Raw genomic sequence first — 24,462 nt, forward strand, 5'->3', positions numbered from 1 at the left:
CAAACCCGAGCATTCCAATTTACACGTAGCGCAGAATCGACGCGCGGAACAACGAACTCGGGCGAAGAGGAAGAGGCCGGGCTAAGAAGCGAGCTCAGCGACGAGCGAGCAAGAGCAAAAGGGTTGGAACTCTCGGCTAGTATGGCGAGAATCTCTCCGCCATAAAGATTCGTATCGCTCTGGAAACGTCGAGCTGCTCCTCTTCTCCCTGCATCCCTCTCCCTTTCACCCGTCCATCTTCCTCGTCCCTCTTCCTCGATCATCCCCGCGCGAGGAGCGAAGGGGGCGGGCACGAGGGCAGTGGGCGTCCCTTTTCGAGATTTACGACGATTTAATCGTACAATTAATCTAACACCTTGTTGCAACAACACCTCGTACCGCGTATCTCCGTTACCTCCGCCGACTCTTCACGATTCAAGGGGGAAAAATCGCGGCCGTCTGCTTCAGGAAGGAAGAAAGGCAGGAAGGAAAGAAAGGGTAGAGAGAGGAGTGGAACGGTGAACGGATCGAAGAAGAGGAGCTCTTCTTCTTTCCTTTATTTCTTTTCTTTCTTTCTTTCTTTATTTCGATCTATCGCGGTCGAATCGCTGGCAGAAAAGGTGTACCGCGGCGTTAGAGGTGAGTAACTGGCCAAAGCGATCGGAGCAAGGGTGTACGGAGATGAAGAGAGGAAATAGACGTGCGATGGTCGGGGAGGAGGGGAGGAAAAGAGATAGAGGAGGATTTTTGCGGCTGTGGATGGCGCAGTGGTGCGCAAAATTCATTTTTAATGGCGGTGAGAGATCAGATTCAGATTTCAAGTTTTCCTGTTTTCTTCTTTTCCTTTTTTTTTAACTTGTTACTATTCTTTGGAAATGAGTGCTAAAGAATTCTAGTTGAAATTATATTTAAGTAAATATAATTACGATTTCATAGGTTATTAAATATTTTAAGGTAAGGAAATAATATTTAAAGAAAAGGATTATTCGTTCATTAAAGTGACAGTTTATAGGTTCAATATTTTTTGTATATTTAAGAATTATCCAAGGTGATCAAGTTAATTTGAGAGACTACAAACATCGATTAACATTCATCATGAATTCCAGAACCTATTCTAAATTAACGAAATTAATAGTTCGATATATCTTTGATATAAAAAATTAATTAAATTAAGATATAACTCATGCTCATGTAAAATTCCAAATATCTTTATTCTAATTAAAAAATACCATTGTTAAGTGATTTCATTTAAATAAATGATGAAACATGTGAAAACTTTAAATCTTAAATCTACTTGAACTTAAATAGTATCACATGTCATTAAAAAAAAAAAATCACCACGAAAATCTTCAAATATTGAAAATTATCTTCCAAATTCAAAGAAGTAAGTATCGAAAGATTAATACAGATGATTGCGCATCACTGATCCTAATACCAGTTATTTTTTACAGGTGTGTAGCCACGTATAGTTACGTGGAATAAATGAATCCTCCAGTTATTTTATCAGCCCGCCATTGTTTTGCGATCTGAGAGAGGTCCCGTGGCCGACACTCTTAAGCAGATGTAATTTAAACGTGGATGTGTTTCGCTTCGGATCGGAAAAAATCGGTATCGTGCCTGTTTTAACGCTCCCCCCAAGATAACGAGTCGATACGAGGAGCGAACACTAAAAATGATTAGGCACAGATATCATTCGAGCTATAAGAGGTGTACTCTTGATACGCGTCTGCGATAAATTAACGTGGCACCTTTTTTTTTTTTATTTTATCACGGAAAAAGAAAACGTGAAAATTGAATTTTCTTCCAATGAGAATCCGAATTGTTCATAATAATTCAAGAAAAAATTAATTCTCATTTATAAAATTTCATTTTTCTTGTTACCAAACCATTGCAGTAAGAAAATTTATTAATACAATTTATAAATTTTCAGATTTCAAGTTTCAATTTAAACAATATACAAAATTCGACGAAAGGAGACGATTCTTTAATTACGTATTACGTATATATAACAAATAAAATATATCCAAATGGCTTGTAACGATCTCTGCGCAATATCAAATCCTTCCTTCCGGATCGACTATTCCCTGTGAAGCCGACCGCTGAAGCCGAACGGTTGAAAAGCGAACCGTATACCCGATAATGGGACAGAGCCGTGGACAGAGCCACAAGTAGTGTCGAGTAACGGATACGAATCGGCGAAAATTCCAGCCACGTATAACCGTGGAACCGAGCATAGGTGCACCTGCGGGCCCGCTTTTGCGCCTCCTCGAAGGGGGGGCCGCGCGAGTAGGAGCCGTCCACGGCGTTGTTCCCCGCCGATATAGAGACTGCCGGTGTGCACGGAGACACCCCCGCAAACGAGCGGATCGCGCGTGTGTCCGTACGACCAAGGACAACAACATTCTCCGCAAAACTAATTGCCAGGTAAGTATATACGAGCGACGAGCCCGGTCGAGCGCGGCCGAACACGCGCCGATACACCTTCACGGGGCTTGGGAGGCTTACTAAACGAGAGGAGCGTGGACGAACAATGAGATGCTCGGGAAGATAGGAGGCGAGAGGGAAAACGAGGAAAAGGTATTCGGTGGAGGACCTTTCGAGGGGGAGAATTTGTTGGTTTTGAAGAAGAAAAATAATGGATTCGATGAAGGTGGTGTGAAGATTTTGAAGGGAGGGAGGATAAATTTGTTGTTGGAAAAAGGGAAAAATATATCTTAAGAGGAAAGATTAATGAGGAAATATGGGAAATATGGAAATGGAAGGAGGTAACAGGAGGTGTGTCTCATGAGGGTGAACATTTTTGGGATGTTGAATGATTATAGAGATGAAGGAGAGAATTGTGGAAATTTGTTAGAAGAAAATACTTTTTTAGAAGAGAGGTCGAAAATAAGAAAAGGAAGGGACGAACGGGAGGAGAAATCGAACGTCAAATATTAATACAAGAGGTAAGAAAAAAGTGATAAGAATGGTAAAAATTAATAAGGAGAAAAAGTGAGAGGTGAATTATGGGACCACCACGAAAGACGGATGAAAGAAAGAGCGGTGTAAAATAAGAAACGATGTTTAAGAGACAAAGACAAAATGGAAAAAAGATAATTACGAAATTAAATATATGATGAAAAAGAAAAATACGGAACGGATACAAATATCGGGAGAAGTATGAAATAATAATCCGTAAAATTATAAATGTGCAGCAAGGAAAAGTAATATCGCGAAGAAAAATGAATTAAAAATTGCTCTCGTCAAACGAAATAGATAACGAAATATATATTCTTTTTAAAGTATTATCAATTGTTGCTCGTGCGTTTACGTATTAAACTTTAAAAAAAAAAAAAGAAAGAAAATTAATAATAAAACAAAACTTGCTCGTTTATATTTTTCGAACGAACGAGCTACCTATCTGATTAATTAAAGTTAAGAAAGTTTTCAACAACTCTCGTATCATTAACAAATAAGATAAGATAAAAAGAACAGGAAGCGCGGATCAGGTAAATGTGTATGGAAAAACTGAGAGGGAAAGGTAGAAGGAACGAGGAGAGGGACAGAGACGGAGGGAACAAAGAGCGAACGAAACGAGGTGGGGAGGAAAGAGAGAGGCATAGCAGAAATGTATGTATATATCTGTATGGCATAGAATTTATTGCTGAGGACCGGGCTGGACCCCGTTGGAGAGCAACAGAGAGAAAGAGACGTACTCGTACGAGAGCGCATAATTTATGCTCTCATTATGCGACAACCAAGATTCATTACGGCCAACAAGCATTGTCGCGCCGATTCGGAGATCGATCATGGCTCGGTAAGTAAATGCATAGACGATCATCGGATAACCGGTATTATTTTGCCCGAAGTAATCTGATCGGATAAATAAACAAAAGAATATTACGATTCGAATAAACAAAAATAAAAATATTGCAATTTAGGAAACGTATAAAAAAAAAAGAAAAAGAAAAATTTATTAAGACTTCATCGAAGTAATTAAAAGTAATTTAAAATATCGATATGGTTAACGACAAATTATATTATTTCTAAGAAAAATTACACTTCGTCACTTCGTGATTATTCTGTTTCTTTAAGAGAAAAATATCGATAGAATAACGGATGAAAAAGTTATTAAATGTAAAAGATTTGGTATTAATTGGCTGTTAAATTGATGAAACGAAGAATGAGTTAATATATTTTGATTGTTTGGACGATGGATAAAGTTAAAAAAATTGTTGGGTTGCATAACGATAATATAACGAATGAAAAAAATTAAAGTTGAATACAATTTGCACGTTTGCACAGGCTTAAGTTAACCGGTGAAAGAGAAAGGACCTCCGTGCAACTCCGACCCCACAATTATCGCCTTTCTTTGGATTATCCATCGGCCTTGAGACGTGTTGCGCTCTTTACGAACGCGTACACGCGCAATTTACTTGACTGTTGAAACGGTGGTTAATAAATTATAATCTTACGAGCAACATTGTGAGATGAGTCGAAATATTAATCTTTATAATTATAACATTTGTATCCATTCTTTTTTTTTCGTAGCTTTATTATGTGAAATAAATTTGGCAACTAATAATTTAATATTATACAGTGTGTAATTTTGAAATACTGGCTTGAAATAAGTTTGAAAATAATTTTAAAAAAAGTCATCGTGCTGGACCACCTATCGTGACCATTCTAATTATTTTCGTTATTAATGGACCAATTAAAATATTTTTTTGCCACAGATGATACAATTTTAAAGGAGATCTCTTTTAAACAAGTTTTCAAGGTTTGATTTCGACTCTTTTTCTCCTATCAACTAATTAACAACCGCATAAAGGATAAATTCCATTCGATCCAAAAACAAGAATTTCTTTTTTTTTTATCTAATAACAACACATCATTCTTCTTACAGATAAAGACAATCGAGATAAATTCTCCCAACGTCTCTCTCATCATCTCTAAAAAAAAAGAAAGAATTCTCGACGATTGAACGATCTTTCCAATATTTTCATTTTCCATACTGCTTTCTCGTAAAACGATTAACAAAATTCAAAAACTTGGAGCATTCGATCCCACGTCGTGACATTAATCCTCCATCCTTCCCTTTAAAAGATCCTTGATCAATCCTCAACAACGTTTAATCGATCTTCCCTTCTACTTTTTACGCCGCTCGAACGATACCCGATCCATCGAAACCACGATTTTCACTTATGTCGCTTGCAAATACACGCGTGTGCCTGATTTATCCGCGACAGTGTCCCCCAACTGGTGAAAAGAAGAGATTTATCCAGGGACAGAGGGGTTCCTGCGAGGAACATTCAATTATCGAACTCGAGAACGATACCTTCGTGCGTTTTATCTCGATGTACGGCCTCGGAAATCCGGCCGCCGCCATTTTAATATCGTTCCTTCTCCCGCTCGTAAATCGATCTCGCGAGAAATACGCGTGTTACTCGCGTTTAATTCGTGCTCGAATCCAAAAGGAGGTGGGGGATTCGAAGAAGAAGGGAGGAGGGGAAGAAAAAAAAAAAGAACGGTTCAATTTGTGAGTTCGACCTTGCGGTTCGAAAACGGCGGTGTTCGGGGATCATGTTCAACGATCCTCCGGTCTCGTTTTCTTCGGTTCATCGTGAATGATTGTCCCGCTAGTCGACGGTGCTTATTAATCCACCGACGCTGCCTTTGAACAGGTTTTTGCATTACAACTCTGTAGCCGGCCAGATTGCCGGTAACGGGATTAAAAATTATTCACGAGAGATTGTTCGTTCGGTAGAATGTGTAATTATAATGCGAAATCGTTTTCGAAAGATAAGAGAGAGGGGGGGAGAGGATGGTTCTTGGTTGGTTGGCCGCCCCGTTTTCATGTTTTTGGAGAGAGGTTTTCCTTTTAAGTTTCGATAAACCGATTTATAAATCTCCCCACGGGAGATTATCTCTGTGGCGCAATGTACATTTTACATGTTACAAGATAAACTAGAAATAAGGAGCGGCAGTTATCTTGTTGACTTTTCAGAAATGAGTAAATTCGTGGACAGATTCGCGAAGTGAATTTTCAGAAATTTCACGTACGGCTCAATTAAAGTAGTTTATCATATATTTCGTTAGTATTTTTCAATATTATTTTAAATATATATTATTTAGAATAATTTTGTTAAAAGAAGAAATAATTGTATTATTTTATCGCCACGTTCGAAACTCGAAAAATCTGTCTGATTATAATTTTTCGAAGCGACTAATTCCCCCGTGAAAATGATAAATATCGAAATATAAAATGTTGGCGACCACCAACATTGCTGAAACATTGATTGAGCAATTATTGAAGGATTAACGTGGATTATTGGCTACAAGGTATTAAATATTGTTGACTCGTTTCATAATGTAACGAAACGAGTTTCTGCTTTCAAAACGATTATCGATAATCGTAATCATTGGTTGAACGATAGATAGAAAAGAAAGGAAGGGAGGGAGGGGCGTGTTAAATCGTGCGTTCGTTCATATTTATTCAAGACAGAAGGTAACCTCGCGCGTTTGATAGCTGCCGATTGCAAAGCCATCCGAGACGATTAATCTCCTTCATCTTTATCCGTCTCTCGCGATCCTCTGTATCTCATCTTTCCATCGAAAGAAGGTTACTCCCCCTTCCACTTATCTTTTTAACCCTTTAACCTTCTGCTTAATTCTCTGCTCGCGTACAGATATCGCTAAATTTCTTCTCTCTTCCCCCTCTTCTTCTTATTCTTTCCTTTTCGTGATAATAATAACAAGTGAGGTGGACTTTTGATGCAAAATATAAAATAACTGCGAAGAAATGAAAGTGAAGAAGAAATGAACAAAGTGAAATTTGTTTTATTCCTTCAATGTTATAAATGTATTGTTATATTTCTGGATATTTTTGAGCCTGCACACTACTTTGTGATAGAGAAGATATGATCGAAATTGATTCATAAAATTATTTATAAAACTTATTATCTTGCAACAAGATTGAACATCATCGAATAACAAGGTACGTAATTCGTTACGTATTCAATTGATAATTATCAATTCACAAGATGTACATATGTTTCGATTAATTAAAATTTTAATTAAAAACTCGGAGAAAAGTGTTCTCTTGGTTAATAGTAAAACACATTAGCAAGCAATTAATCTTCCCGATTCGAGACACGAGGTCGTTCATCTTAACCTAAGAGCGTCGCAACATTAATTTCAAACGACACTTGTACCATGATAAATTCTAAAAAAAAAGAAAGAAAAAAAAACTCGAGGTATTCACAAGTATATTTTCGCGGACAATTCTCACTCCTCCTCCTCTTCTTCTTCTTCTTCTTCTGCGGCAACTTGTGCCACGCGGGAAGTTCGTTTATTCAGCATTTTCGTATTTTTCCTTTTGCACCTTATTACCCGGCCATAGACACGTTCACCGGTCTTTCACGTTGCCTTTTCTAACAACCTTGTCCCGCAAGAATGTAATCGGTTCCAAGGATGCGGCGGAACCGAGAAGAGGAAAAGGGTCGATAGGTTAAAGGGGTTAAGAAAGATAGAGCTAATTGCTCGTGGAGTAATATCTCATAGGTGTGTGCACAAGTGACGTGTGGGACAAATAAAAATGGCCAAGTTTATACTTGGGGCCGTTTAATTAAAGGCTCGATGGGATGTTAATTCAATCTCGTTTCCTCTTCAATCGTTTTAATCGTTATCGTATTGCCTTTTCAACGCCTCTAATAAAGTAGAATTATTTATATATTCGATCGTCTATTCATTTTCGAAAAATTTAAGAAAAAGATTTAAGTTTGTTTAAGATATTGCAAATGTTTTTGTGCAAAAATAGGAATAATACAGTTAATTTAGGATTGATTAATTTTTAGAGAAAATTTCCTTCGTGGAATTCTCACGAAAAAAATATAAATTTATTTTAAAAGAAAAATAGTTTTTGAACTGTCGTGTTTTTATGTTCTGAGAATACTTGTTACAGTTAAAAAATTTTGTAGATCAATAACAATTACAATTACAATAGAATTCCTAGAGTAACATCTTTAAAATTTGTCGGGTATTTATTTAAGAGAAAGAAAATTGCATTACAAATTTCGAAAATTAATAAAATCTTTCAAATTTTCAATATTATGTCGATTGATTTATATTAAACTAAAAAAAACAACTAATACATTTTTCCATTTGAAGATCTGGAAAGAATCGTTTCCTTATCGCGAAAACAAGATTTACAACTATAATACCTGGTTTCTCGAGCCACCTTTTACACAAATTAGCAAAACCATCGAATTAGAAATGCAGATCGACCGGCTACTGTAATCGATATGCCATCTTTAAAAATAATATTAGCATAAAAGTTCACAGGATTTCAAATATAACTCGCATAATTATGAATCGATGCGATTATTGCGTAGAATATAAAAAAGGGGAGAAATGTTGGTTGATTATGTTTCATTAGATTAATAATTTATCAATAAAATGCGATTTAATATAATAAAATATATGAATATGTATGTGTTTGTGAAATTATACAAATTTCACCCCAAATTCTAAATTGAGATAATTCGATACATCGAATTTCGATACATATTTCCTGTGAAAAAGTTAAAACGAAATAACGATCAACTAAAGGAATCTAATTATAATAATTAACCTTATCTTACGATGGAAATAATTCAAGATATTATCGAATCGTTGAATCGCTTTGAGATCGAAAGATGCTCGAGAAAGATATAAAGATTGAGAATTTTATTAAAAAAAATATTTCATCCACAACGATCATAATACAATTGTGGAGGATCAATGTTAGCTGTTAGTACGTTACACGATTTTTTACTTCTCATATTTTGAAAATTTTAACTTAAATTTTACTCGATTAGATATTCTAAATATCGTGTATATTTCTTATTCATATTTCTTTTTCATCTTGCGTTTATAAAAATCAAGGTTATGTCCTTGCTACCAATTATTGCGACAGAAAGTATAGGACGAGCAAAAATAAAATCGTGCTACGATTAAAAATCCTTAATGAGGTAATAAATACCGATGAGATGAAAACAGAGAGAGAAAAAAAAATCTAGATCCGTTAAAATTTCCTTACCTGTTTTCGAGATGAATCGTTTATCGATTTTTTTCCTATTTTTTTCTTTTTTTTCCTTTCCATTTCTAAATCGATCCCGTTCCAAATTCATCTTTTAACGATGAGAAATGAGTACAAAATATTCGAGGCAAAGAGTATATGCTTCTTTCTGGAGGAAAGGAAACGTGCTTTATCTTTTACTTTATTCAAATCGTTCGCCTCGAGTAAATTGCGTACCGTGAGGCAATTAGTTCCTACATTTTTATTCGGCTTAACCTTCGACCTAACTCCTCCTTTTCCAATTCATGGAATACGTATAGTTAGAGGGAAGAAACGAAACATGCATCGATAGTAAACGGACGATATTTATTGTTAATCATTGAATAAACTAGTTCTTAATGATTCGTATATTTTTCAGATACTAAATATATTCTTTCCTATATAATAGATCACTGCACGATTTTATAATACGTGTATACTTCTTCTAATTTTAAACTTAATCGAGCATTCAGTAAAATTAGATATCAATAATTCCTGCTACCTCTATTTTCATCGTTCAATCATTTTAAAAATCCAAATTCTATTATACTTCTTAATTATATTCATCTATAAAACACATCTCAAACTTCATAATCCAAATCATTTATTCAAAATCATTAAATGCACCTTTAAAGAGAAAGATCCAAAAGAATCCAACCCCCAAACTCTTCCTATTCACCCCTCCTTTCCCCTTCCCAGAAGAAACTTCTTAATGAAAATCATCCCGTTAACCCTGGTTGATCGTCGACGATGAACGAGCGTTGAAAAAAAAGAAAAAAAGGGGGGCAGAGACCTTGAAGGGTGCAAATCGTGGAGTACGAAGAGGGAGGAGGAGGAGGAGGAGGGAGGGGAGGAGAAGCTCTATCGCGGAAACTATCAGGTCGTCGTCCAACGACGCCTGTAATCTAGGGCCGTAACCACTTGCTCTCTCTGGATGAGACTGTTGGAGGGGGAGGGGGAGGGGGAGGGATAAAAAACCGGCAGAAAATGAAATACGGATTACAGTGGTTGGCCGAGCCACGATAATGACGGGTAATGACGATCCACGGCCTGTACCCTTCGCTACCACGTCCCTGCCCGGATCAGATTTTGCCATTTTTTCGCGCCCGCCCCCGCTCTCCCACCCCTTCCCTGTCGCCGATGCAACGAGCAATTTTCGTTACGGGGTTCCACCCATCCACCTACCCTCTTGTCGTCGCTTGTCGAGCCTCGTCCGATATAAGGTTACCATTCGTCCTTCGTCATCGACTTGACGCGCGTTTTCGCGCTCAATTCCCACTCCAACCCCTCCTCTGTTTAGCGATACAACTTGCTTCTTAATTTTTCTTTTCCTTTTCTTTTCCTCAAACGCGAGGGATCGAGTTGAAACTCATCGAGTGATTTTCACCGATAAAGATTTATCTCATCTTACTGTTACTTCATCTTTTTCTTTTTCTTCTTCGAGAGAGATGAGTGAGATAGATAGATATATTCTTCTTAATTGAGCTTAATCGCGTTATTTCGAAAATTGAGAAAAATTCAAAATCGGGCAATCTTGCTATATTTTTGATATTTGAAAAAAGAAAAGAAATAAACATTTATCAATGAATGTAAATTTTTTTTAATTAATCTCCTTGATGAAAAAAAAGAAATTCCCACCTCGATTCTGTTCGTACAACAACGAATTCGTAGAATTTTCTGCGAACGAGATAAGGGGAGGAAAAAAAGGAAGGGAGGGGGGGGGAGTTTTCGATGAAAGAGATTCTGTCGGTGGCGGCGCGAGCCATCGGGCGACGTGCGAATGCGAACATAAATCCAAATTAGCGGCAACATAACGCAATCGTGCACCGATAGAGGTACTACGATTCAGAGGGGGAGAGGGAGGGAGGGAGGATCTTCTCTCTATCTAGAGGCCGGTGTTCGCACGCGCGAATGACAGTAAATCGTATGGCCGCCGGTATCGTATCGGGGAGCTCGATCAAACGCTCGTTTCGCGGATGCCAATGGTTGTTGTACCGAGTGGCGTGAAAACCTATCTACCGCGATCTATCCTCGGGTAGATCTTCCTCTTCCTCTTCCATTTCATGATTCTTCCTGGTTCTGATATTATTAGGTGGAACGACGGTTGCCTGAAATATTAGAGAGTCAGTTATTGTAGCGTATTTACTTTTGCATCGACAAATTTTTATGCTATAAGGATAATTTATCTACATTGAATATTATTGTAATCTTCTTTTTTTTTTTTCAAAGTATTATATCGAATGCTTTGTGCAGTATAAAATTGTGATATATCATGTGTTTTATTATGTAGTTTCGAAAGATGGAATAGAGAGAATTTATATTTATTTATATTATTTAAATTAGTTGTAGAAAAATGTGAGAATGAAATGTCTAGAGTTGATGATACGTACGTTTTTCTAAATGTTTTATTTAGTAATAGAAACGGGTTAAAAATGTATATATATATATATATATATATATATATATATATATATGTATATATAGAATATATTGAATAAATTCATAAAATTTCCCCAATCAATTCGATTAGAAGTAAAAAAGGCAATAAAAAGTTAATTCAGATAGTATTAGCTCCGTCTCTTGAACGTGTGAATTTGTAGAGTGAATGTAGACAAGGAGGGTAGATGATGAGAGAAGGACAGAGATAGTGTAAAAATATTGAAATCAGCGCCATCTTCAGAGTGCCGCAAATGAAACTCACGAAGAAAGGACAGAAGATAATTAGAAAAGGATAGAGATAGAGTGAAAATCGTACTGGTGGCGCCATCTCTCGATTATTCCGAGAACTTTCCTTCGAAGTTCCCTTAACGCTCGAGAGATGGCGCTGAACTTCAATTCCTACTCTACTTTATTCTATTTTGAAAAAGTATCTTCGATTCCCGAGAGATGGCGCTCAACTTCAATTCCTACTCTACTTTATCCTACTTTGAAAAAGTGTCTTCGATACCTGAGAGATGGCGTTAGCGGTCAATTCTTATTCTCTATCCTTTTCTAATTATCTTCTATCCTTTCTTCGTGAGTTTCATTTGCGGCACTCTGAAGATGGCGCTGATTTCAATATTTTTACTATCTCTGTCCTTCTCTCATCATTTACTCTCCTTGTCTAGCACGTTCCATTTGATTTTAGCGCGCGATTTGAAATATAATGAAATGAATGAAATATAAATCGAACATATTTTTATCGTTTATATTTCAAAAATAATGTATCTTAATCTTTAAAAGAGACATAATATCATATAGTTTTAATGAAAAATAGACAAAATATTAGTTTAAAAATTAATTTTATAATTTATCAATTAATTTTATACAATAATTTTATATATATATATATATATATATATATATATATATATATATATATACATTCATAAACATTTTTAAAATGTACATTTAAATAAAATACATAGATACAAATTTTCTCTCACAGATTTCTACAGGTTCCAAGACTTTAGATATCTTCATTAATATATTAAACTTCAATATCTTCTTCAGGAGCAGGTAAAACCACTGTCGTTACTGTGACTGGTTTCGTTCTCGACTTCTTACACACCAAAATCTCCATCCTTCCCGATATTCTACCGTTCAAAATCGCGTTAACGACAAATGGAATTGGAACACCGCTCGGCAAAAGAGGCACGTCCATCAGACGTGGTTTCACTTCTATGTTCTCGCTCCTGCAAACGATGTACAGATCCGTGTCGGACAATTCGTCGGATATATTCGTCAACAAAATGCGGATTTGATAATGCGGTCCCAATCCTAAAACTGTAGCTTCCACGGTGAGAGAGTGCGATCCAGCGTCTTGACCGTCGTTCAAAGATTCGACTACCTTCTTGGCTACCATTAATCTCAATCGAAGTAGACCCTGTTGAAAAGTAGTGTGTATCTTCTTCGCCTCCGATCTTTCGCGTATCGTTTGCTCGACGAACAGTCGAGTTTTCTTCGGTATCAGAAACTTGGAGCCGTCGTTGATCGGTAGATCGGACATTGGGTTGTGAATACTGAAATCGGCGGTGCGTTTCAAAATCTTCACGCAGAGGCCACCTCCTACGGTGACCATCGCCATTGTTCGCTCTTCTTGACCCATTTTGCCGTACTATTTCAATGAAAAAGAAACAAAAGGAATAAGAAGAATACAATCATCATTATAGTATTTAGCTTAAAAAATAATTTTCCCCCTAGGTATATACCTTCATAGCTGAAACTGGTTCCATAATCTTCAACGTGTCTACGTGATGCTTTCCATCGTACACACGGATACCATATCCAGCTGTGCTCACAGCAAGCAACGAGAGTCCGATTTGAGGAACTGGTAAGCTTATCGAATCCAAAATTGCTCCCGGAACGCGGACGTGCCAAAGTTTAATTCCCTGTTACGGATTAATTCATCGGCTGTGATTTATATTCGAAATAAAAAAGAAATATAATTGGTATACCTTTCTGGAGAAACCGATCAAAGTGCCATCCATCGTGGTAACAGCGACGCCCTCGTTATTGAGGGCTGAAATGGCTACAGCAGGTGACGATAATTTTTCCCAATGTTTGACGGAACTTCCTCTCCTTATCACGCCAATTTTACCGTCCCTTCCGATAATTAATATTCTTCCATCGCCTGCCCACAAACCTATACACGCAAAAGCAACCGGTGGCCATTGCAATAAATGTTTATCCATAATGGAGAACGTTCTGAAACAAGTAGACATTTCGTAATTTATAATTATAATTTTTTTAATTATACAGAAGAAAATGTACGATTGAATAAAAATGAATGAAATACCGAGGATCCAATATAAGTATTTCTCCAAATTCCGTACCAAGCACGAGGCAACTACTTGCCGGATCGTTCCACGAATCTCTTCGAATCACAGAAATCGCAGTTAAGGCGTTACTTTTAACGAGCGGGATCCTTCTGTACTGTTCTGCGAAGCTAGCTCTCAAATTCTTATCCATGCATAAGAATTTCAACGTTCTCGGTGAAATAAATCCAGCCCCAACTTCCTTCAACAACAGATCCAATTCGTCGGCTAACGTGAGCACGTTCAATTCCTCGTCCAATCCAGCCTTGTGCCAAATCTATGAAGAACAGTTTTTTCCTTCAATTTTGCAAATCGAAAAAGTATTTGTCTTTAAACTTAGGGGAAGAAGAATTCTTCTCTGTACCTCTCGTTCTTTTGGATGTGCCTCGATGTGCGGCAAACAGTATTTAAAGTAGGGTCTCATGTTTTTAAAGATGTAGACGCTAGAGCCAACACCCACTGCCACTACGGAGGATCGAGGTTCCCCATTTTGCGTGTAAAAACCGACCACCCCACAGGGCAGATCCACCATGTTGTGCTCCGTTATCTGATCGCCTCCTTTGTAAACTCGTATCTGAAAATGATTTAAAAACGTGTACAATATTAATCAGAGATTATATTTTATAGGGAAGAACGCATGATATTAATGATCTTTCTTTAATTATTAAAAATTGTATCTCACCTTAGGCGAATTGATGTCGAGAGCTCCCAAATCAGCACAGACAAGCCTAGCATCTCCATCGCCGCTCACATCGAGCATGTCTAATCCATTTGGTAAAGTGTACAATTTGGCAGCTGGTTCCCAAAGGGCTTCTAACCAGCGATTCATACCTAAGCTGCTAATATTGTGTTCAGCTCTGAAAATTGTAGATAATAAAGAATTAGATTTATCCGTTTCAAAATCTATATATTTTGCAGTTTAAGATTAATTTTACACAATAAAGTAAAGAGATTGAAGGAGAAGTTAATTTCTTTTCTTACCGTAAGCCGTGCATGTTCGTAGTTTTTCTTTAAATATTATTTTCAATATTAGAATTCATCGTTGAGTTCTCTTCTTAAAAGTTCTTGCACATTATAACGCAATATATGAATTATAGATTGTGATGTCATCACAAGTATGTTGAGATTTTTAAAATAATTCCTTTTTGAAACAAAAGCAAATGAGTTTTGTGTCGATTGCGATTGTCGAACAGAAGAAAGATTAATCATATTTAAGAAATTTATTTAAAGAAAACGATTCGACGATGTGGCCACTGCTTTGTTGTGAACATTTGTATCCATAGAAATGTTCACGTGTACATAATATCAATGATCGCGCGCAACTCGTTATATTTACTATAATGTTACGTTAAAATACGTAAAATATAATTATTTTTATATATTAATTTTATAAAATATGGTACAATTTTAATGAATTATAAAGAAACGAATAAATCTGAATTCGATATATTTTTTTTATTAACATATGATAATTTTTTTACGACCTATATTTTTTTTTCATACAACAGTATTTATAATCCCTATTCATTGTTATTCTCGTGTGTTTCGTTTCCTCCAGAAATTAAGTTCAACTTGACCTATTCATAATAATAAACATACGAATTACAGTTGTGAAATATTTAGTCAATTTCGAAATAAAGCATTGGATGATTTTTAAATTATTATTAAAAGTAATGAGAGAGTAAAAATTGTTTTTTTCTTTTTTTTAAATTTTGTGAAAAATATAATCAATTTTATACTTGTTTCATAACAAAAGATTCTGGAATCTTAGATAATGCACGCACCCACAAAATTGATGAATATAAAATATGGACAAGCTATAACACCGGTAACATACTCTAAGAATACTATAAAAGTACCACCTCGAAAATTGTGGCAGAAGGAGAATGTTAAACCGGAATGTCAAGATGATGATTGGCACAAGAATAAAAATTCGAAAAAAGATGAGAAATGGGATGCGATCCAATCACCGCAATTTGTCGATTTTTCAAATTTACCCGATATTGGAGATTCGTTTTTTAGTAAGTAATGAACGATATCTTTAATGGAAGTTTAAAAATTTTCAAAATTTTTCTATTTCGTTTTATTCGATCTTAATTGATAAAATTGATCGATTTTTTTGATCATAGATAGAGTGACTGTAGTTGTAAGTACACCAAATCCGAATCTTGCAAACGAAAAACTTCCGAATACAATTACAGAAGATGATTCATTGATCACGTAAGAATTACAACTGTGAATTTCCAAACATAATGTGTTTTTTTATCTTCTTTTTTTATCCAATAATAAGAAAAAAAAATATCATTTAATTCTTTCGTAGATCTTTAAAAAATTTCTCTTTGTCCGAAACACAAAATGAAACAGTATACGAAAACCCGTTATACGTTAATCAAAAGGAGAAACAAAAGGAAGAATACGTAGTGCATGATGTTAGCATTAACCAAGTATATGAAAATCCATTATATGTCAATCAACAAGAGAAAGAAAAAGAAGAATACGTAGTACATAATGTTAGCAATAAACAGGTATGTAACGTTGATAATGGATAAATAATATTGTTTAAATTGATTAAATTGAGATCAACATTTTAGGAATCTAATGTTAAAACTGAAATTTGTAATAAAGTACAAAAATCACAGAATGTTAAGGTGCATCCATTCTCTTTTGATTTACGATCAAAAAATATGCAGAAACAAAAAGAAGAACAAAAACAAAAACACATTAAAAAGGTATGCAAATCTTTGTTATAAATATATTAAGATATTAAAAAAATATTGTGATTTTTTTCATTACTTTTAGATATTGGAAGAAGAAAAAAAAATAAAAATATTTCATGCAAATCCCATTCCAAAATTTATAAAAAATCGAATTAAAATTGAACCAATAAGTAATAACAAAAATGAAAAAAATCAAAAAGTCAATGTTCCCAATAAGCAAATTAAAAAGAATACCGAGGTATATAATTAAACAAATTTTATTTGAAATCAATTGTATGCTTGTTTTAATTAATTATTCATTTTAATATTTATTATATAATATTATTAATTAATTTATATATTATACATTATATGAATAATAAATATATTTTTATTAAATAATTTAATGAAACATTTTTAATTTTATTAAATAATCTAGCTTTGGAAAAAACCACCGTTTACACCATGTTTATCAAAGAAGAAGTTAGAACCACCAAAAATAGGACCTTTACACTCAGAAATTCGAGCGATAGAAAGAAAACGCTTTGATGAGATTATAAAAGAAAAACAAAGACAAAAAGACTTACAGAAACAAATGGTAAAGTGTTCTATAATTTATTTAGTTAATAATATATTCTATTTCCAAGATTATAATACATACAATAATAAAATGGAAATAATAGGAAATTGCTGCTAAAAAGAAACAAGAGGAAGAAGAAATCGCACAGCTACGAAAACAAATTGTTCATAAAGCTCAACCGATTCGAAGATATAAAATAGAATTACCAAAAGTCGAAAAACGACCATTAACTGATCCTATAAGTCCAATATTATTGAAACGTCGTCGTCGTGTATAATTAAAATATAATTAAGCATTATACTTTAATAATCGAATTTTTCAAATCAATGTTTTTTTTTTTTCACGCCCTGTTTCGCAGGTAGATATATTTATAAAGTAACTTAAATTAATAAATATATTATAATTAAATTTAAATTTTCAGTTTAATTATATTAATATGTATGTTTTAATATATTTACACATATAGATACACATCTATATACTTTTTGATTCTCTATAAATTTTGTCAATAAAGGCAATTTCATCGAAATATATTTTTAATCTGAAAGTAACGTTTTATAAAACAACAATTTTTCGTATCTGTAAATACTAAATGATCGTTATTTAAAATATTTTACTAAATATTTTTACCGAGAATATGTGAATGGGATTATTGTGAAAGTTAATCATTTTTTATAATATGCTCACATATTTAACATAGTTTATACTGAATAAATATTTGTTTTAACGAAGATGCGCATTAACATGAAATATATAACATACATTACTATAATATATTATAACATACATACATACACACACACACACACACACACACACACACACACACACACACACACACATATATATATAGATATATTAAAGATTGCCAATGCATTCTAGATTATATCAATATTCTTAACATACGATAATTATAAATATTTAAATAATTGATAAACACTTATACAGTAATTATAAAAATGGATTTTCCTTAACAGCATAAATATTTAACTTTTTCAAAGCATGATATAGTATTACATAAATTGTTGATTTGTACCTTTTTCTTTTTATAACGAAATGTGTGTAAAGAAAGATTTTTATTTGTTATATTATGTACAATAATATTTAATATTTCAAACTAATAAAAATATAATGTTCATAGATTATCTTAACCGAAATATCAGAAATTAATGAATAATGAACATTTATTTAAATAAAACTAAAACTTTTTAAATAATCTTTTTTAATTTTAAATAAAATATTTAAAAAAATTAAATTAAAATTTTAAGAAAAAAAAATTGTTTTAAACTTTCTTTGTATATTCAATATCATCTATGAAAATTATACAAATTTGTCAGTCTTTTTTTGTAAGTAGTTTATATAGTTTATAAATATAAATAATCTTGAAATAAAATTATGTATAATAGCACATTCCGTTATTTTTTCTTAAATTTAATTGCAGACATACACACATACATCTTTCTATAAAGTTGAAAGCATTATTCAATAAAACAACTAATTCAATATTCTCTTATTTCTAAATATATAATAAATTCATTCACTCTATTAAATTTATTATATTTCATTTAGAAATTAAACAGTCTCTGTATGTAATCTTTGAATTATCAATTTGTTAAACTTATTCAAATAACATATTTAATTTTTCTTAATAATATATAATAAATATAAAGTTATATAATACAATTATCAATAAAGTATATTAAATTATATATATCAATTTATTTTAAATTAAATTAGAAATAATTAAATTTATTAATATTCGCATATAAAAAAATCTATATTTACATAAAACGAAATTACAAATACATTTTATACAAATTTTAATAAAAAAAAAAGTTAAAATGCATTCATAGATATGTAAATGCAAGTCTATAGTATAATATTTTATCAATATTATCAGTTACATTAGATATATAAACATAAAATATAGTTTCAAAATTTATTAAAAATTGAGACTTAAAATAAATCATAAAATATAAAACAGCCTGCGATATATTTGGCATTTAAAGCCTGACTTATATCACAATGGATATAATATAATATATATATTTGCGTAACTGATATAGGAAGCCCAATGAATTAATAATAGATATAAATAATTATCTTAAAACTATTTTGAACACAGCCAATGACACATTAGTGACACATGATCATAGATTATATGTGACATAAGTTATACATGAAAAATAAATTCATTGTTAAAAATTTGGAAGAGTTTATGGAACATCATAATTAGAATTTTTTCTTTTTCGTTAAAATATATTCATCTTATTATTTAACCTTTATCTTATTGAAGTAATGCTGATGATGGAGATGGAGGTAATGATGGTGATGGCGGTGGTCTAGTGAAAGTTTCTATTTCATTACAATGGAATTGACATACTGTACTAGATGTACTTAAAGTAGATTCTGACCACATTCCTCTTCCTTTAATCTTTCTTCTAGCCCTATTATTATCTGTATTTGAATCAGGCACATTTCCAGACTTGCTTTTACGAAGATAATTCCATAATAGATTTAATCTGCAATAATTTCAACATCCAATTAATGAAAAAAAAAAAAACTAAAACATTTACAATATATTTACCTAGGATATTGAAATTGAGCGAAATGAGATGATGGACCTATAACTGATAATATTGGACACAAAAAAAAAGTAGCATATATCCAACTTATTCCCATTACTAGTAATAAAAATATACCAATTTGAATATATGCTAATACACATGAAGGTAGCATGAGAGCACCAGCAGCACCAGTTGTAAGACAAGCCATTAAAGTTGGACCACCCATTTGTGTAAGAGCTGTTTTTACTCTGTCTTCTCTCTCTTTAGAAGTACATGCTCTATAACTTACTACGTAATGTAAACTAAAATCTACAGTTAAACCTAAAAAATATATATATATATATATATATATATATATATATATATATATATATATATATATATATATAATATATATATATATATATTATAGATTAAAATTATCAATTATATCAAAAAATACCTATTGCTGTAGATACTGTAATACTTTCTAAAACATTTAATTTCCAACCAAGAAGAATCAAACCAGCAATTGTTACTGTAATTGCTGCACCAATTGTTATAATTGCATATAGACTGATAAGAGGATTAAATGTCACAAAAGCCAATACTATGAGAGCTAGAATCAATGAAACTCCCATTGCCCAAAGAGTACCTTCATATAATGTTCGTTGTAATTCATAAAATTCTAATCTACTAACAAACCAACCACCACGCATTCCTAATGGAGCATTTTTTAATTGATTTTGCATCCATGTTTCAACCTACAAAAATATAATTTTAGATTTCATTAATTATATTATAATTATTTAATAAAAAATATAATATATTTCATATATATATGCATACATACACTCACATACATACCTGATGAAAAAATTGATCCATATTTGAAAAAGAAAGACTATAATTATATATGCTATCATATTCAACAATTAAAGCTTTAATTTTAAGTGTTGGCATTGTTACTGAATTTGTTTCATTTGATATTTGTAATTGTGTTGAATTTGGTTCTCTCAAAAATTTTAAACCAGCAAAAACACCATTGCGAACCCATAAATATGAAGGAGTACGATATAATCCTGCATTAGCTTCAGCTGCACATCGTTGCAAAGTAGTTGAATTATATGGAAATTTACTTTTTTCACAACATGGCATATAATTAATATGTGGATCAATGGGGTCTTCACAACGTCTTTGCATCCATTTACGTAATGATTCAATAAAACAGTTAGGAAGTAAAGGTCCTAACGTATTACGATAAAAAGGTTGTGCTCGTAAATCATAGCAAAATTTTTCAAGCCATAATTGTGATTCTGGATGAGATACATCAAAAGATTCATCCCATTCTGGAGTACCAATTAAACCAGGATCTAAATAATTACCATTATCGATTGGTTTAACGCCCCATACAAATCTTAATGGCAACATATCTCCATTATCAATCTGCAATTGTTAATTATTCTAAAATCTTTCAAAAAGATATATCTTAAGAAATATTATATTTTTTTTACATACTGTTTCATGTTTCTCAAACCAAAATTTTCGAGCATATATCAAGTCATATTTTTCAAATGGATGAGAACTATCAAATAATTGGAAATCAGCAGTATCTGGCAATTGTAAACCAGGATATTGGAAAACAATAATACAGCATATTATTGCTACAATACCCAAACTGAACAACCAGCACCATCGAAAATTAATAACTATCTTTATAAGAAAAGAATTAAAACCTATTGTTATTTTATCTCCAAATAATCGTAAAGGTCTAACAATTTTTCGTGTTATAAAATTCGCAGGAGATAAAATACCAAGTTTAAATCGTTCTGACACTACAACACATGCTGGTAACCAAGTAATCATTAAGAAAAAGTTTGCAATGACAGTCATTCCTGAAAATAAACTGAAGATTTGTATTAGTAATGTTCAAATTTATTTACTTTTCTTTAAATATTTTAATATTAAATAATTATTTTTTAAATATATACCTGAAACAATTTATAGCAGTAACATTACTAACAACTGATGCAAAAAATGCTACTGCAGTAGTTAAAGATGTAACAAACATAGATGGAACAGCATGTTTCATCGTTTCTTGTACCAATCTGACCAATCCATTATTTGATATTTTTTGTTCTTTACCTCTTTCCCAAATTTTGCAATATATAAATGCATCATCTGCTCCTATTCCTTAAAAAAATAAAATTGCATATTAAATGATTTGATTTTTTAAAATTGAAAATTTAATTATTATATATGCTTTCTTAGTTTCTTACCTACAGCAACAACAATTGCCAAGAGATTCATAAATGGAAAGAATTTTATATGCAAAAGTAAAGTATAAAATGCATATGAAATGCCAAGACTAAAAATTACTGCAATAATGGTTGTGACAGTTAATAAAAAAGAACCAGTATATGCCCATATGCAAATTGTTACAAAGGTAAAACCAGTAAGTAATAAAATGGAATCTGACACTAATAGTCGATCAAACAATATACTTTTTAAACCCAAATGCATTCCCTTTACACAAAATTTTCCATAAGATAAATCAACATCATTTAATCCTTTATAAAAATCTAAAGTAGCTGAACTTGCAGCAATTGGTAAAAATAACATTGCATATTTTAATGTCGAATTTAACTTATTCTGAGGATCTTGCTCCTGAAAAAATATAAATAATTATTCTTGGTATTCATAATAAGTCATATTATATAGAATATATATAGAAATTAATTCTCTTACTCGATCCGAAATAAAATCAGTATCCAATAAGTAATGCAACAAATGATATGCTGCATTATGCATATAGCATTCAGTTGGAACATGTTTTTGACAATTTAAATCTTCTGCACAATTTGATGTTAAACGACGATTTTGGTAATAATAAATACATCTTTTTAAAAGAGTTTCAACACGACTGAGATCATTCTCTGTCACACCCAAACAAGAACTTCGATTAGATAGAAGTGCAACATAATTTGCTGGAGACCAACTTCTACAACATTTTTGTTTTGAATTATTATATTCTATTGACATTTGACATAAAGAAGAAAAATGTGAATTTGATCTAAGCTCTGCATCAATATAACATTGTGCTAATACACCTTCCATTGACCATAAATTTGAATCTTTAGAGTTTCTGCCAATAACAACACGTGCATAAGCAGAAGATGGCAAATTACAAAAAAAATTCTCATTATCAATATAATCTTGATTTTTATAATCCTTTGTCATATCTAATTTATTTTTGTTTTTTAACTCTATTAATTCTTCCCATTTATCTTTAATTTCAATTTTATCTATTTCTTCTTTATTAATTTGTTTTTGATATTTCTTTCCTCCTTTTTTCTTATTTTTAGGTTTTTTTTCAATCCAACTATAATTTTGTATAATTGGATTCTGTAAATTCTAAAATATTATATTATATTAGATTTATACTATTAATAATTATTAATATTATATTATTAATAATCTAATACTTATTTATTTTCTATATATATTTATATAACAACTTAAGTATATATAATTAATATTATAATATTATAATATTAATAATTTTTAATAAAAATACCTGTTGATTTAATTGTTGCACATAATGATAATATTCTAAAGGATTATCGACTAATTGTCCTCTTGGTTTATTTGATTCTAATAAATTTTGCCAAGCAATAAGTCTTTGTGCTAATATTGTACCTCTTGCTTCAAATCCCTTTAACATTATAAAAAAATATAAATTATTATAGAAAAAATATTATATTATTTTATATATTATTTTACATATGTTGTATTTTAATTATATATACTTACTAACTGAGGATCTGAGAAGTCTGGGAATTTTTTAATAGCTAAGGGAACAATTAAGCATGTTGAAGAAAAAATAAGTATTATCATTAGAATGGTATAAGGATGATGAGCTATTACTCGAGAAAACCACCACATTTCCATTTTGAAAATTATACTATAATTTAAGTCATATTTAATATAAAAAACTAAAGCACAATATTATTTTAATTTTTATCTAAATCACACGATATCATAGCTTTATTTTTTAAACAACTTTTAAATTGAAAAAATCAATCACAATAAACATTAGCATAATAATTAGCAAAAATAAATTTTTAATACGTATTTTTAATTACAAATCGCTGAATAAAATATGTAGTATACATAAACAATTTTTATTAAAAACTTTATAAATTTTTATACACTTTTTTTATTAATATCTCCATATTTGTAATATTTGTAATATTTTTGCATAATTATTTTATCTATTATATTAAAAATTATACTACAAATATAAATTTTAAAAGAGTAAAATTATAATCACTATTTATATAGAAACATTTCAAAATGTATAATAAGTGAATGTAATTTTATATAAAACATTAAAACATGATAGTTCAATTTAAAAAGCAACATGGACTTCCCACTTAAAAGGATGGCACGTGTTTACATCGCAGTAATAAATGGAATGATCCATGAACTTCAGTCTATGAAGAATATATATATACATATTACTTATATACTTCCATATATACTATATATATAATTTTTTAGGAGATAAAAAATAAGGAAGAAAAAAAAATATTTTTTTTAATATTATATTTGAATAATAAAATTCAAATTTTTTAAGATTAAATTATTTAAGATTGATATTCTTAAAAGACAATAAAAAAACAATAGATAAATTTTGTATTTCTATATATGATGTATGTTTGTATAAATATATAAAATTTGTATAATATAAAATTTTATTTAATTATAAAATATTTAAAAAATTTTA

General features: G+C 31.7%; 2 protein-coding genes and 1 long non-coding RNA gene across 5 annotated transcripts; 2 read left to right on the plus strand and 1 right to left on the minus strand.

Moving 5' to 3' along the window:
- The first annotated feature begins 1,901 nt into the window (after nt 1–1,901).
- LOC100579058 (targeting protein for Xklp2) lies at nt 1,902–17,858 on the plus strand. 3 transcript variants are annotated; one of them, XM_016910937.2, is made up of 8 exons: nt 1,902–3,775; nt 15,623–15,872; nt 15,981–16,071; nt 16,172–16,376; nt 16,443–16,580; nt 16,651–16,806; nt 16,987–17,145; nt 17,231–17,858. In XM_016910937.2, the coding sequence occupies exons 1-8, from the start codon at nt 3,707–3,709 to the stop codon at nt 17,402–17,404; spliced, it is 1,242 nt and encodes a 413-aa protein (XP_016766426.1). In that variant the 5' UTR covers nt 1,902–3,706; the 3' UTR covers nt 17,405–17,858. The 3 variants fall into 3 exon arrangements, with proteins under 3 accessions (XP_016766426.1, XP_006561211.1, XP_003249804.1); XM_006561148.3 differs by lacking the exon at nt 1,902–3,775 and adding an exon at nt 6,177–6,955; XM_003249756.4 differs by lacking the exon at nt 1,902–3,775 and adding an exon at nt 15,322–15,521.
- On the minus strand, nt 12,424–24,167 carry LOC410891 (protein dispatched). Its single transcript, XM_026438945.1, has 15 exons — nt 23,487–24,167; nt 23,251–23,388; nt 22,422–23,087; nt 21,953–22,340; nt 21,665–21,866; nt 21,192–21,579; nt 20,541–21,119; nt 20,137–20,437; nt 19,715–20,015; nt 14,534–14,708; nt 14,216–14,425; nt 13,833–14,128; nt 13,492–13,741; nt 13,246–13,425; nt 12,424–13,151 (listed from the first exon to the last, which is right to left on the minus strand). Exons 1-15 carry the CDS (start codon nt 23,622–23,624, stop codon nt 12,525–12,527), a joined length of 4,839 nt encoding a protein of 1,612 aa, XP_026294730.1. The 5' UTR covers nt 23,625–24,167; the 3' UTR covers nt 12,424–12,524.
- Nucleotides 19,361–19,773, plus strand: LOC113218585. The gene is made up of 2 exons (XR_003304149.1): nt 19,361–19,446; nt 19,719–19,773. It is a non-coding gene; the product is annotated as an uncharacterized LOC113218585 (long non-coding RNA).
- Nucleotides 24,168–24,462: the final 295 nt, after the last annotated feature.

The sequence above is a fragment of the Apis mellifera genome, linkage group LG2 (genome assembly GCF_003254395.2).
Source record: "Apis mellifera strain DH4 linkage group LG2, Amel_HAv3.1, whole genome shotgun sequence".
Taxonomy (NCBI): Eukaryota; Metazoa; Arthropoda; class Insecta; order Hymenoptera; family Apidae; genus Apis; species Apis mellifera.

Excerpts from the sequence above, each read along its gene's own strand:
- LOC410891 (XM_026438945.1), bottom strand. The coding sequence starts at position 23,624 with ATGGAAATGTGGTGGTTTTCTCGAGTAATAGCTCATCATCCTTATACC. Across the intron at positions 23,389-23,486 it reads ACTTCTCAGATCCTCAGTTA|GGATTTGAAGCAAGAGGTAC; the intron begins GTAAGTATATAT and ends ATAATGTTAAAG. Across the intron at positions 14,426-14,533 it reads TCGACATCAATTCGCCTAAG|ATACGAGTTTACAAAGGAGG; the intron begins GTGAGATACAAT and ends AATCATTTTCAG.
- LOC100579058 (XM_016910937.2), top strand. The coding sequence starts at position 3,707 with ATGCGACAACCAAGATTCATTACGGCCAACAAGCATTGTCGCGCCGAT. Across the intron at positions 3,776-15,622 it reads CGGAGATCGATCATGGCTCG|ATAATGCACGCACCCACAAA; the intron begins GTAAGTAAATGC and ends CTGGAATCTTAG. Across the intron at positions 17,146-17,230 it reads AAGACTTACAGAAACAAATG|GAAATTGCTGCTAAAAAGAA; the intron begins GTAAAGTGTTCT and ends TGGAAATAATAG.